At 40.2% G+C, this 15,653-nt stretch overlaps 1 protein-coding gene across 2 annotated transcripts in view; it reads left to right on the top strand.

Moving 5' to 3' along the window:
- iqgap2 (IQ motif containing GTPase activating protein 2) overlaps positions 1–15,653 on the top strand; it is a 349,836-nt gene that overhangs the window by 243,855 nt on the left and 90,328 nt on the right. For both annotated transcript variants that reach the window (XM_072547695.1, XM_072547705.1), the window contains 4 exons: positions 779–1,003; positions 4,528–4,668; positions 10,931–11,015; positions 13,018–13,250. In XM_072547695.1, the coding sequence (XP_072403796.1) occupies positions 779–1,003; positions 4,528–4,668; positions 10,931–11,015; positions 13,018–13,250 (684 nt within the window). The remainder of the gene's footprint in view (positions 1–778; positions 1,004–4,527; positions 4,669–10,930; positions 11,016–13,017; positions 13,251–15,653) is intronic.

Below are 15,653 nucleotides of genomic sequence, written 5' to 3'. Positions count from 1 at the left end.
TTCTGTGTGAAGGCAAATAAAAAATGGTTTGGCCATGTACTTTTTCTCCTTTTATAAAATTTCCCTTGCAAAGAAACAGTGAGCCCTACAATCATAATGACAGAACTGAATGCTCTCACATATGAGGAAGAGGATCTAAATATGTTTACTTCCAAACCCCCTGAAACTAGCAGCTGGAAATAACAAAAAAATGACTGCAGACACTAGCTATGTAGCTATGATTAATGGAACATTTTTAAAAAAATAATCTTGTATCCAATTGAAGTTGTATATAAAAATAGGAGCTTTATACAATATGATTGCTGTCATGTTCCTTCTAATTACAGTGCAAAGCATCATATACTAAAAGAAGGAAAAATGTACACTGGCCCTAACTATAAATTGTTTTAGCATTATGGATAAAAATCAGAATATATTCCTTTTTAATATCAAGGCAGAGAGAATGGCTATCTATTGGTGACACATGAACACTCAAGTATATGGATATGTATGCTATACTGCAAAATGAATTCTTAATCACCATAGTTAGCCAAAAGCAAACTGTAATAGCTTGCCATCCCTTAATGTTAAAGAATAAAGTTGCAAATCTAAGATATTTAATGAAACGTGACCAAATGTTGTGCAATATGATTAAATATTTATCATTTGAAAATAAAAGTTCAGAAGCAAGTGCTTTAACTGAGTTCTGAGAATGTACAGAGTAGCTTTTCTTTGGCGAAGACGTGAATTAAAGCTCTTAAATTCTGCGCATGTTTTGTCTTATGTTTACTAAATACAGGTCTAAGGTGGATCAGGTTCAAGATATTGTCACTGGAAACCCCACGGTCATTAAAATGGTGGTCACCTTCAACCGTGGTGCACGTGGACAGAATGCTCTCAGGCAGCTGCTTTCTCCTGTAGTAAAAGAAATAATGGAGGATAAAACTCTCACGATCAATACAAACCCAGTGGAGGTATATAAGGCCTGGGTAAATCAAATGGAGATGCAGACTGGTGAAGCCAGGTTGGTAACATAATTGACAAATTAATAATCGATAAGTGTGTACAAGCTCACCTTTTTGGTAGTTTTATTGTAATAGAAGAATTTTACAGCACAGAAGCAAGTCATATAGTCCATTCTATGTTAGCTCGTCAAATAAGCTTAGTATGGATATTAATCCCATTGTATACATATAGTGTTCAAACTTTGGGACTCTAGCCATGTTTCCTTTTGGACCTTTCTGGGTGTTGGTTACCTGTTACTCATCTAGTGTCAACCCAAAACAGATTCCTGGCATGTGTTATGCAACCCTTTCAGTAGAAGCTTCAATCCACTACTCCCTGAATGAGCTGGATCACGAAAAGCACATTCCAGGACAGCTGCTTAATGCAAAACAGCAAATACAAATGGATGGGATAAATTCCATAATGTTGTAAAAGTTGACCAAAGTCCAGTGAGAGAGCGCTGTATGTTTTTGCACAGTTGCAGTTTCCAGGTGCTAGATTGGGTCAAGGGCAATCGATTAAAACCCCTTTGTGTTCCCCTTTTTTTTTTGTTTTTGTTACATACCATTTTTTCTTTTCATTTTCTTATTCCTGACTCTTAGCTGAGAATAATTTTCTTTGCATCTGTATTACACTGAAGAAAGGTTAGTTCAGTAATGTCATTTAGGGAAGGAAATCTGCCATTCTTTCCTGGTCTGGCCTACATGTGACTCCAGACCACAGCAATGTGATTGACTATCAACTGCACCCCCATTGTGCCATTAGGGCAAAAAATACTGGCCGAGCCAGTAACATTCAAATCTCATGAATGAATTTTTAATAAAAGTTAAAAATTACTGGAAGGAGATTTGATAGGGATTTTTAAAATCATGAATGGGGTGGATAGAGCAAATGGAGAGAAGCTATTCCCACCCGTTTTTTAAAAAAATATCTGCGGCGATATGCAAAGGAAGCAAGGGTTATAGGAGAAAAAACGTTATCTCTCAACGAGTAGTTAAGGCATGGAATGCACTGCCTGGAAATCTAGTTGAGGCATTCATAATGGTGTGTATAGTTCTGGGGCAAGAACAAGAGGTTGGCACTGAGTAATGATGCTTATTTAAAGAGCAGGTGCAGGTATGTTAGACTGAATGGCCTGTGCCCTAACAGTTCTGTGGTTCTGATTCACTATTTATAGATTTCTTGTCTTAAAAAAAAAATTAAGCTGATGTAATGGAGGCTTTGATTTATTCCATTGTGTCAGGAAAAAACAAATTATCGAGATCGTTACAAAATTGTTTACTTGAAGTTGAGTACTTCACCTGGTCTTTAAGTTAATGCCTAGAGTAAGCCAGCTTTAAAGATTGATGAGGATGTCATGATGCAGCTCGGTGTGCTGTCTTTAGAATGGAATTTTAGATTGGAAAACCACAATATTGTGGTCAAATTCACACTGCATCAGGAACAGTAACTCAATCACAGTTTGATCTGAATGGGCAGACAGTGGCCAGAAGGATGCAATCACTGTCTGCTTAAAGATGGCAAACAGGCCTTCGAAGTTGGAGTGTCAATAGCAGGTCCTCCAGTGTGATGGGAGCCACAGCCTGCCAATGTAGTGAAGGGCAGCGTGATGGTTCAATGGTTAGCTCTGCTGCCTCACAGCTCCAGGCACCTGGGTTGGATTCCACATGGACATTCTCTCCATGTCTGCTTCGGTTTTTTCCCACAATCTGAAGATGTGCATGTTAGGTGGATTGGCCATGCTAAATTACCCATAGTGTCCAGGAATGTGTAGATTAGGTGCACTAGCCATGGGAAGTGCGTGAGTCAGATAGGGGGAGTGAGTCTGGGTTGCTGTTCGGAGGTCAGTGTGGACTTAATGGACCGAATGGCCTGCTTCCACATTGCACAGAATCTATGAAACCAGTGAAGACTGAGAGCAAGAATGCCTCCATTTTGGGACATCCTCTTCTATTCATTATACATTCCATTTGAAATTACAAATAGCTATAGCTGCTAGCCCCCACATCCTGTGGAGGACCAGTCCCTCACTAGATTGGCTGCAGCCAGGTGATAATGGTGGAGGTAAGGGAATGTCAAAGTGATCCCTGGAGCACTCCCAACCCCCCCCCCAACCGATCTGCCAACAGGAGACTGCAGCGCTCCTGATTCATTGATTAAATGAGTGGGTGATTGAGGTGGGTTAGTGGTTGCAGATGGCGGACATTAAAATTGTTGCACCACTTGAGGGAAAATACTTGTTCCCAGATATGCAGAAAAGTCAGTACACTGGCTGACTTCATGAAATTCTACATCTACCTTTTCCTGTATTCCTGCCTGTGTATCAGCATTATAACCTTGTCCCATGTGTTTGAAATCTAGAATCCATATACAGAGGAACCTCGATTATCCTAAGGACATGGGTGGGCAGTATTTCGCTCAGTTCATCGGATGTTGGATAACATAGTTAACCACACAACGGGACCTAGCATTGTTGTTTGGATCATCTGAAATCACTCCCCACCCCTATCTGCTTTCCACAAAGACCATTCCCTCCGTGGCTACCTGGTCAGGTCCACGCCCCCCCTACAACCCACCCTCTCATCCTCGCACCTTCCCCTGCCACTGCAGGAATTGCAAAACCTGTGCCCACACCTCCTCTCTCAACTCCATCCAAGGCCCCAAAGGAGTCTTCCACGTCCATCAAAATTTCACCTGCACCTCCACAAATGTCATTTACTGCATTCCTTGCTTCTGATGCGGTCTCCTTTATATTGGGGAGACTGGACGCCTTCTCGCAGAGCGCTTCAGGGAACATCTCCAGGACAACCGTACCAATGAACCTCACTGCTCCGTGGCCGAACATTTCAACACCCCTCCCACTCTGCCGAGGACATGATGGTCCTGGGCCTCCTCCACCGCCACTCCCTCACCACCTGGAGGAAGAACGCTTCATCTTCCGCCTTGGAACACTTCAACCCCAGGGCATCAATGTGGACTTCATCAGTTTCCTCATTTCCCCTTCCCTCACCTCACCCCAGTTCCAAGCTTCCAGCTCAGCACCGTCCCCCTGACCTGTTCTACCTGTCTATCTTCCTTCCCACCTATTCACTCCATCCTCCTCTCCGACCTATCACCTTTACCTCTTCCTCCATCCACCTATTGCACTCTCAACTATCTTCTTCCCAGCCCCATCCCCTCCCATTTAACTCTCCACCCCGGAGGCTTCCAGCCTCATTCCCGATAAAGGGCTACTGCCCGAAACATCAGTTTTCCTATTTCTTGCATGCTGCCTGACCTGCTGTGCTTTTCCAGCGCCACTCTAATCTAGACTCATCTGAAATTCAGTTAATCGAATGCCGGATAATCGAGGTTCATATGTAACCCTAATCTCTATTCTCATATACTTCAGTTTGGAATGGGTAGATAATTTCACTCAAATTATTGAGGATCCCACACTCTGATTCAGTTTTTTTCTCTTTTCAATAATTCATTTATGGGTGTTTCTAATCAAAGCTATGAATTGCATGCCTAAGGAAAGATTACATTGTATTGCATTTGCAGCAAACTGCCATATGATGTCACAGCAGAACAGGCCTTGTCACATGCAGAAGTCAAGACAAAACTTGAAACCTCAATGCACAACCTGCAAGCAGTCACCGATAAGGTTCTCACGTCCATTAGCACATCCTTGGATACCATTCCGTAAGTAGCATATGTCATAGAATCGTAGAATGTCAGCATCTATGTGGAAGTCTTTAGCCTATTAAGCCTATTCTTGGAGATCTGTGAACAAGCTTCCAGTTATACCCATTCTCTATCTCTATACGTTGCAGATGGGTTCAGAATTGAGATATTACATAGAAACAAATATTAGAAATCAGTGCAATTGAAATTTGTTTTAAATATACCAAAAATCATTGTGTATTTTTGTATTTCACAGTTATAAACTGCAGTTACATTTGTGTCCATAAGTGTTGACTTGGCTTTTGTATGCTGCAACCATTAAATTTAACCAAAGTTTGACAGCATTTCCACTCATTGGACACTGATTTTGTTTAAAATACAATGCCAGCTTCAGCCTTATGTCATTGCCAAACTTGTTTGCAAAAAGAAAGTGCCCTGAAGGTATTTTCATCTGTACTTACTTTTTTTTAATGAATGGTATACACTGACACTTTCTCGATTCCTATAGTGACTAGATTCCTAGATTCCCGACTGTGTGGAAACAGGCCCTTCGGCCCAACCAGTCCATACCGACCCTCCAAAGAGTAACCCACCCAGACCCATTCCTCCTGACTAATGCACTTAACTCTATAGGCAATTTAGCATGATCAATTCACCTGACCTGCACATCTTTGGACTGTGGGAGGAAACTGGAGTACCCAGAGGAAACCCAGGGAGAATGTGCAAACTCCACACACAGTTGCCCGAGGCTGGAATCAAACCCGGGTCCCTGGTGCTGTGAGGCAGCAGTGCTAACCACTGAGCCACCATGCCGCCATTAGCATTTCTTTACAAACTGAGTCAGTTGTAGCAAATGTTTCCAAGATCATCAAAATTAAAAATCTGTTTGAAGATATTGAAATAGTCATTGCAGTTCATTCATTTCTTGGTACTAAAACAAGGATCACAAATTTTCAATGTGTTATCTCACTCTGGATGAGCACCTGACGGCATCTTATGCTTTTGTGAGCTAGCCCCAGCGGTCAACTCAAATCAGCCATTTTTAAAATATGGGGCTGAAGTCAGAACGGGGTGCTCTTGCAATATTTCCTCTACGTGCCATTATCAATGAATGTTCATGTTTAATTTTCAACAGCAAAACCATACCTACCTTCAGTTGGTACCGACTTCCTATAAATGAGCCATGCACAATGCTGACAACCCCTCATTAGACAAGTTGCCAGTTTATTTAAATTAGTCACAACATGTCCAATTTGTCCACATGTTTAGACATGCACTCCAAGAATCGCACCTATTCTGCACCCAAAATTGGACTTAAACCAATTTCGTCATCATCCTGCTTATTAAGCTGTCATTCAATTAACAGCTACTTGCCTACCACTCTAGCTTTTGATTCTGAATTCATTGATCAGTTATCAAGTTCTTGGAATCATTTGGTCTCAAGCAGAAAGTAAATTCGTTAACATTATATCGAACTGTAGATCCTGTTTTCTTAATTCAAATGAAACTCTGGAGAGCTTTATTGATTTTCATCTGGATTTCGTTTGTATTAGATACCAATGTACAAGTTGATTAAATGTACTTTGTTCAGGTTTTTTTTCCTCTACTCCATAAAACAAAAGACTGATTTGCCCTTAGCAGCGATAGTAACAAGTGTTATAGAGCAATTTGTACTGGTCCTGCTGCTCATCTGATATCATTTCCTTTCTTCCCCATTCTCACCCATGTTACACTAAACCATAGAAAAGTAAACTATCTGAATTATTTTTTCAAATATTGTGATTATGAATAAATGCATACATAATTTTAAACTAAGACTCCAAAGTGTGATTCTGGTTTGTGTAACTTGCATTTTCTGCTAGTATCAACAGGAACTGATGGTTAGGTATGAAGTGATATTTTTTATAACAGACTTAAAGTATTAATGATAAAGTGTAGTGATAAAGTCAACATTCAGAGACTATCAGCAAATATTTATGCAAGTATCAAGAAATGCATAAGTTGATCAATGAGAAACCAGAATTAATTTGAGGCTGGTCATTTTTAACTAAAAATTACCGTTTTTAGGTGACCAACTGCAAAAGTAAATGCATGTAATCTGTAACAATTTTCAGATTAGATTTGATGAGCCTTGGATTGATTGACATTTAAGAAAAGTTTTGGCATTTTGAAATCCCAATGATTTGCATAAAAACCTGGTTGGTTGAGTAAAAAACTCAAATGTATTGGAGTAAATGAATGTTGCTCAGGTTAGACAAGGGTCAGTTCTGAATTATTTTATCCACTGCATTTGAAGAGCACATGGACTTAGATAGACATAGAAAAATACAGCACAGGACAGGCCCTTCGGCCCTCGATGTTGCGCCGACCGAAGCCTACCTAACCTACACTAGCCCAATAACCTCCATATGCTTATCCAATGCCCGCTTAAATGACCATAAAGAGGGAGAGTCCACCACTGCTACTGGCAGGGCATTCCATGAACTCTCAACCCGCTGAGTAAAAAATCTACCCCTAACATCTGTCCTATACCAACCTCCCCTTAATTTAAAGCTATGTCCCCTAGTAACAGCTGACTCCATATGCGGAAAAAGGTTCTCACTGTCAACCCTATCTAAACCCCTAATCATCTTGTACACCTCTATCAAATCTCCCCTAAACCTTCTTTTCTCCAATGAGAAAAGTCCCAAGTGCCTCAGCCTTTCCTCATACGATCTTCCTACCATGCTAGGCAACATCCTGGTAAACCACCTCTTGTGTAGAGGAAGTGCAAACATGAAATTTTCAGACTCTGTAAAAGGAGGGAACTTGGTCAGCAGCAAGGAGAATAGTAAATATGTCTGGATGATATGTTTGAGCAGAAGGGATAAATTCAATTTAATTTGAATTTGAGGGCCAATCCATGATGGATGAAAGAAAATAGGGATAGAAAATGCAAAATGGAAAAACACTGAAGATGGGTGAACTAAAAAAATAAAGCTATTCCTTCATGAAATTATGAATGCAGAAGGGCTTACCCATTCAGGAGACTGGAATTGAATTTTAGAAATAAAGGCAGAGTCAATAGCGCATTGAGTGGAGAGCAGAACAATGGTATTAGAATAGCCGAGAGATGCACAGGCAAGTTTTCTCTTCTTAAATGGTAGGCTGTACCCTGGAATCTTCCTTCAATAAAACATGCTTAGTCTTGTTCACCATACTTGAATTCCATTCCTGTACTGGCCATAAAGGTCCTGTCTTCTGTAATTCACCCCTCAGCTGAGCCATGTGATCCTCTGGTTAAACTCTCCACCACTCCTCTCTTGCTCGTGCTCGCTCTCTTGAGAGAGAGAGAGAGAGAGAGAAGCCCTGTCATCCTCTGGGACAATGGTAACTTTATCTTTTACTGGTGGTAGCTAACAATTAAAATAAAATTTAGTTCTAACTGAGATGTATTTTCCTAGCTGGATAATCTGCATGGAGTAAAAGCATCACACTAAAACTCTCAGCGTAGAGTCACAGAAATGTACAGCACAGAAACAGACCCTTCTTTCCAACCCAATCTAGTCCTACTTGCCAGCACCCAGCCCACATCTCTCCAAATCCTTCCTATTCATATACCCGTCCAGATGCCCTTTAAATGTTACAACTGTACCAGCCTCCACCAGAGGGCTTTTGCCTGAAAAGTTGATTCCCCTGCTCCTTAGATGCTGCCTGTCCTGCTGTGCTTTTCCAGCACCACACTCACTCGAATCTCCATCATCTGCAGTCCTCACTTTCATTTCCTCTGGCAGGCCATTCCATACACATACCGCCCTCTGCATGAAAATGTTGCCCTTAGATGTCTCTTTTATATTTTTCCCCTCTCACCCCAAACCTATGCCCTCTAGTTCTGGACTCCCCCCACCCCAGGGAAAAGACCTTGTCTATTTATCCTATCCATGCCCCTCATGATTTTATAAACCTCCATAAGGTCACCCCTCAGTCTCCGACGCTCCGGGAAAACAGCCCCAGCCTATTCAATCTCTCCTTATAGTTCAAATCCTCCAACCCTGGCAACATCCTTGTAATTTTTTTCTGAACCTTTTTCAAGTTTCACAACATCCTTCCGATAGGAAGACCAGAATTGCACGCAATATTCCAACAGTGTCCTAACCAATGTCCTGTACAGCTGCAACATGACCTCCCAACTCCTGTACTCAATACACTGACCAATAAAGGCATGTATAACAAACATCACCTTCACTATCCTATCTACCTGTGATTACTTTCAAGGAGCTATGAACCTGCACTCCAAGGTCTCTTTGTTCAGCATCACTCCCTAGGATCTTACCATTAAGTGTATAAGTCCTGCTAAGATTTGCTTTCCCAAATTGCAGCACCTCGCATTTATCTGAATTAAACTCCATCTGCCACTCCTCAGCCCAATGGCCCATCTGATGAAGATCCCAATGTAATTCGAGGTAACCTTCTTTGCTATCCACGACACCTCCAATTTTGGCGTCATCAGCAAACTTACTAACTATACCTCTTAATTTGCAAATGACAAAAAGTAGTGGACCCAGCACCGTTCCTTGTGGCACTCCACTGGTCACAGGCCTCCAATTTGAAAAAGAACCATCCACCACTGTGGGCGGCACAGAAGTTAGCACTGCTGCCTCACAGTTCCAGAGACCCGGGTTCAATTCCCGCCTCAGGCAACTGTCTGTGTGGAGTTTGCACATTCTCCCAGTGTCTGCGTGGGTTTCCTCCGGGTGCTCCGGTTTCCTTCCACAATCCAAAAATGTGTAGGTTAGGTGAATTGGCCATGCTAAATTGCCCATAGTGTTAGGTGAAGGGATAAATGTAGGGGAATGGATCTGGGTGGGTTGCTCTTCGGAGGGTCGGTGTGGACTTGTTGTGCCGAAGGGCCCGTTTCCACACTGTAGGTAATCTAATCTAATCTAAAAAACCACCACCCTCTGTCTTCTACCTTCGGGCCAGTTCTGAATCCAAATGGCTAGTTCTCCCTGTGTTCCATGAGATCTAACCTTGCTAATCAGTCTCCTATGGGGAACCTTGTCGAACGCCTTACTGAAGTCCATATAGATCACTCTGCCCTCATCAATCCTCTTTTTGTTACTTCTTCAAAAAATTCAGTCAAGGTTGTGAGACATGACTTCCCATGCACAAAGCCATGTTGACTATCCCTAATCAGTAGTTACCTTTCCAAGTACATGTACATTCTGTCCCTTAGGATTCCCTCCAGCAACTTGCCCACCACCGACATCAGGCTCACTGGTCTATAGTTCTCTGGCTTGTCCTTACCACCCTTCTTGAACAGTGGCACCACATTAGCCAATCTCCAGTCTTCTGACACCTCACCTCTGACTATCGATGATACAAATATCTCAGCAAGAGGCCCAGCAATCCCTTTCCTCGTTTCCCAAAGAGTTCTAGGGTGCACCTGATCAGGTCCTGGGGATTTATACACTTTTATGTGTTTCAAGACATCCAGCACTTCCTCCTTTGCAATATGGACATTTTTCAGGGTGTCACCATCTATTTCCCTACATTCTATATCTTCCATGTCCTTTTCCACTGTAAACACTGACACAAAATACTAGTTGAGTATCTCCCCGTCTCCTACTGCTCCACACAAAGCCCCCTTGCTGATCTTTGAGGGACCCTATTCTCTCCCTAGTTACCTTTTGTCCTTAATGTATTTATGAAAACTCTTTGGATTCTCCTTAACTCTGTTTGCCAAAGCTATCTCATGGCCCCTTTTTACCCTCCTGATTTCCCCCTTATTACTCCTACTGCCTTTTCCTGTCATTGATTCTACCTTGTGTTTTATTAAAGTTGCTTTATTCCATAACAATTAATTTGCTTCTGAGTCTAACTTTTGTTGAGCAAAAGTGTTTTACCTCCCTGTAGAGGGGAGGAGAGTATTTTTTTTATTAACCCTGTAGAGTGACTCAAATAGCATCTCAAGAGCACTTTTTTAAAAAAAAACTTATTTAGTCTTGATTTGGAGATGCCGGTGTGGGACTGGGGTGGACAAAGTTAAAAATCACACAACACCAGGTTATAGTCCAACAGGTTTAATTGGAAGCACACTAGCTTTCGGAGCAACGTTCCTTCATCAGGTGATGAAGGAGCGTCGCTCCAGAAGCTAGCGTGCTCCCAGTTAAACCTGTTGGACTATAACCTGGTGTTGTGTGATTTTTAACTTTATTTAATCGTAACAGTTTTTGTGTGAAAATCTATTATGCAAGTGTTAATATTTCACCTTTTTTAAAATTCATTTGTCTGTGTGTAGTTATGGAATGAGGTACATCGCCAAAGTTTTGAAGAATTCGCTGCATGAAAAATTTCCTGATTCCACTGAAGATGAACTGCTAAAGGTAGCTCGATAACACTTGATATGTTGGCTTACTTCAACTGGCTCTGACAAAAGAAACATCATTTTTTTTTAAATGGTAATTTGTGTCCCAAACAAGTTGTCATTTTGACAACCTTTAAAGAAATGTTTTGAAGATTTATTGTAAACAGGTAATTGTATTTGCTTCTAATGTGATTGAACACGAGTAATAGTTCTCTACAAAAGAGTTGTTACTGAGGGGTTGTAGATTAATGAGAATAACAATCCTATTGAAAATGGAAAAGAAAGTTACTAACTTTACTGAATGAAATATCCTATAAAATGAAGCATCCCTGATGAAATCTTGTTAAAATTCCTTTGTGTTTGCAACATAGAATTCACAACACAGAATTTATTGGTGTCTGTGATTCTTACATTTATAACCATTAGATTCGCATTCTCCCACATGTTGACAAGATAGTTTCTATTCTGTCAAATTCTTTCGTAATTTTGAGCTCAGCAGTTGGAGAATGAACTATGAGAGAAGAAAAGGAAAGTCCCAACTAGTGTAGTGTTTCTCAGTGACTTTAACCCTTTAGTTCTGGTGTTACTTTTGTAAATTTCTTCTGTAATCCTTTTTAAGAACAGGATATTGCGTTTTTGGACTACCATGCAATTTATCTAATTCTATGCAATTATAACAAAAACTGCAATAAAAGGCAACTTTAGGATATTAGTTGCTCGTAGATTTGAAAATAATTTTCTTTATTAACATTCCAAATTTGACTGCTTCTCAAAAAGTTTTGTCTTTGTGTGGCTTTTTTCATTATTTTGACTGGTGCACTGAAGGGCATAATTGTTTACTATCCTAAAGATTGCTATTCATGTTTTGTTTAATACACTATAAAGTTTAGTTCATCTCAAAGTATCTGGGAGGTGTCTATACTGTCAATACAACCAGCTGTGAATGACAGTCAGCATGTCAAATCCATCATCTTGTTTTCCAGCTTAGTTAAGTTTCTTCCAACTAGATTCGTTCCTAAATTCTAAGACATTTCAACTAATTTTTTTTCTCTTTGCCGATATGACTTAGTGATGTGACCTTTTGGAAATTGTGTCCCCTAATATAGCTTTAGTTATAAACCTAAGCTTGCCCTTTACAAGAATGAGTAAATACTGATCTCTGAAGTTCTCCATGGATCTAATCCTGCTCGTGGCCTTTTGTGAGAGTCAAAATGTTTACTGAAATATTCATTTTGAAGGTTGATAATGTGTGCTCACATCATACATACGCTCACATATGCCATCAGGTGACTCCCAGTAACCTCGAAGTTATGTTTATGGTTCAGTGCAGCCAAACCGATTTCTTGCACAGTACCATATGAGGACTGTACTTTGAAACTGGAAATTACAAATCCAGTCTTGAAAGTTTAATACCTCAGTTCTCCAGAGTTTGCCCAAAAATCTAGAGGGGGGACATTTTGATTTTTTTTGTAAAATTTGAAGGAATGAGTTCAAAACCCATACTTATCATTTAAAACACTGCAGTTTTTTTTGTGTGTAAATACAACTACCGTATCTGAAGACTAATACCCCTGAAATACTCGTGTTGCTAATCCTCATTGTTTTACAAACCATTGTAGCTTTGGTCCTACGTCTGTTAATGTATTTCAAATGTGATAATGTTCAGTTTCTTATTCATCATCATAATTTTGTGAAATAATGTTCTAGCCAGATGTCTCTCCAGGCCTAGTTTAGTCTTTATGACTGACTAAAGTGCAGAAAAATCACACTTCTCCTGGATCCTAAAGTGAAGCAGTGTATTTGAGGTTTTACAAAATTGGAAGCATAGCTAAGAATTTCCATTCTAGTATGGGACATCACAAGTTACAATGATTTTAGTTCTTATATGGGACATTAACAGGCCAAGTAGAGGGATGGAAGATGAGTAACACTTGACTCCGATAAGGCCACAATCTATTTATTGCTTATTTCATAATTATCTAAAAGTTGTGTCCCAGTGATTTTAATATTGATGTTTGTAGATTGTAGGCAACCTTCTTTACTATCGCTACATGAACCCGGCTATTGTTGCTCCTGATGGATTTGATATTATTGATATGACGGCTGGTGGTCAGCTCCATCCCGATCAACGGCGGAACTTGGGCTCCGTGGCAAAAGTGTTGCAGCATGCTGCCTCAAATAAACTGTTCGAAGGAGAAAATGCACAATTGTCATCTATGAATGCCTACTTATCACAGACTTACCAGAAATTCAGGTAAATTGCAATATATAGAATCTGAGGTGAAAATTTTGACATTTAAATTTATCTGCTTTCGCAAAAATAGGGAAGAATTGTTTTTATGACTATATCTTCATTATTGTTTCAATACAAAATACACTTTGGTGTTACGAGTTTTGGGTGAATTAACAATATTCAGCAGCACTGGTGTCACATGGGTGTGACTTGTAATTCAGGTACAATTGAATTGATTCGTCTGATGTTTCTGTGATTTGTTGGTAAGTATGTTCATTCAGAAAATGTGCAAAAAGGATCAGAAAAATGCAGTGTCTACTTATTGGTAACATACCCTTGTCACCTTGCTTACGCTGCTGATTACAAATATCTCATTTCTACTAAGTAAAAGCAGCCAAGATGGGATAGCGCTCTGGAAAAAAAGAATTTTGGCCTGGCTGTTAACTGCTCTAACACAAGAATCAATAGGTTTGAATATATCAATTTCAAGGGTGTTCAAATTAAGTCTTTTGCCTCTGCTACATTGGCAATTCCAAACTCAAACTCTAGTTTCCCATTGCTTTCTGAAATTTCAGTGTCACCTCAGTGTCACTGGTGATAAAAAGGCAACTGCACTCAAGATGGAGTGAGAGATGTCAAGAGTTTTTTTTCTCTTACTGAAATTCTCCAGTATCTCACCACCTCTTTATTTAATTGTAATGCTCGTGTTGCTCCAATTACTTAGCTGAAAGACTGCAATAGAGGATATGACATGGAGTTGATCCAGTCCTTGCATTTACTTTGCAGCAAGTTGTTGTTAGGCAGCAGCTACATCATGGCTGTGTTCTGCAAACCCCAACCTGCAAATACTCCAAGTTATTTATAAATATCTTCCCTGGATTATAGCAGCTGGTCCTGTAATCTCCAAGATTGTCCAAACTATGTGCTTCAGAATGACTCATTGCCTTTGCTTTCAAAATCATTAAGGGATGTTTAAGGGAAATAAATCCTGCTGGGCTGCAGTGTTAAAAGTCACGTCCGCATGGTAATCATGTTGACTCATCAGTTGTTAGAAAGTTTGTAATTGAGTGGGTGCTGGAGATGGATTTGTGTGCAAAGTACCAAAGAGCATGCACAGTGTAGCTGGAGTTGTCTTTTCCAATTTTGCAAAATAACATGAAACACCAAAAGTACATCTCCCTGCTCTAACACATGTGGAAACTATCAAAACAGGTCAGAAGTAAACTGTTTCTGGCTGCTATACCTGAGTACAAAAAGCTTGCAGAATGATGCTAGTAGCATGGAATCAATTCCTGTACAGGGTGAGATTAGCATGTAGAATGCCACCTTCTCAACCACTCCTGACGTGTGGTAACTCTCTGGTTAAGTTCTGCACCAGTCACCCATCTCTAATGAGACAGCAGCTATCAGTATAAAAGATTTAATAACAGTACACTTGAAAACAGTGACAGAATCAGACAATCAGCATGGATTTACGAAAGGAAAATCATGTTTGACAAATCCACTGGAATTGTTCCAGGATGCAACTAGTCCAGTTGGAGGATGAGCCAATGGATGTAAAATAGGAATTGCAGAACATTCTGAAGGGTCACTGGACTCGAAATGTTAACTCTGTAATTAGATTAGTGAAATGAGACCTGGGTGTCTGTACACCAGTCGCTGAAAGTAAACACACAAATGCAGCAAGCAGTGAAGAAGGCACATGTAATGTTGGCATTCATTGCAAGAAGATTTGAGGACAGGAGCTGGGATGTCTTGCTGGATTCGTACAGGAAACACTGATCCAAAGTTCCTCGGACTGCAAAGACTTAGTATGGATATGTTCACTCTGGCTCACATTGGTTTGCAGGAACAGCCTATCATCCATCCTCTCATAAATTAATGACTTGAGATTCCCTGCTTTTTACACTTGATTGTACAGACTTAACTGTTTTTAGAAACTAACAAGTCACTGGTATCCATCTAATGCTTAAGCAGTTCTTTCTAAGAAAAGAGAAGAGAAAAGCTCTGGAGACCAAAACACCAACTGAAAATCTTACTTTTCCTTGAAAGACTAGAAATATTCACAAATCATTGTCTTTTCCCACACTCCTGTCAGGCTGTGCTTTGTGACATGTCTCCGTCATTGGTCTTATTGCAGTCTCACCTTTCAATCCACACCTTTTATTCTCTTATACTTGCCTTTCTGGAGAGTTTACTTCTTACAAAGTTAAAAATCACACAACACCAGGTTATAGTCCAATAAGTTTATTTGGAGGCACTAACTTTCAGAGTGCTGCTGCTTCATCAGGTGGTTGTGAAGAAAAATCCTAAGACACAGAATTTATAGCAATAGGATTACAGTGTCATGGAGTGTAATGTTAAACAAATTTAGCTTAAGTCTTTCATCTTTTAGATCATGTTAGTTTTGGTTCCTTCTTATGT

This window comes from Chiloscyllium punctatum, chromosome 2, assembly GCF_047496795.1.
Source record: "Chiloscyllium punctatum isolate Juve2018m chromosome 2, sChiPun1.3, whole genome shotgun sequence".
In the NCBI taxonomy this organism is placed as follows: Eukaryota; Metazoa; Chordata; class Chondrichthyes; order Orectolobiformes; family Hemiscylliidae; genus Chiloscyllium; species Chiloscyllium punctatum.
The sequence above is the reverse complement of the archived record's forward strand: the minus strand, read 5'-3'. Positions and strand labels throughout refer to the sequence as shown.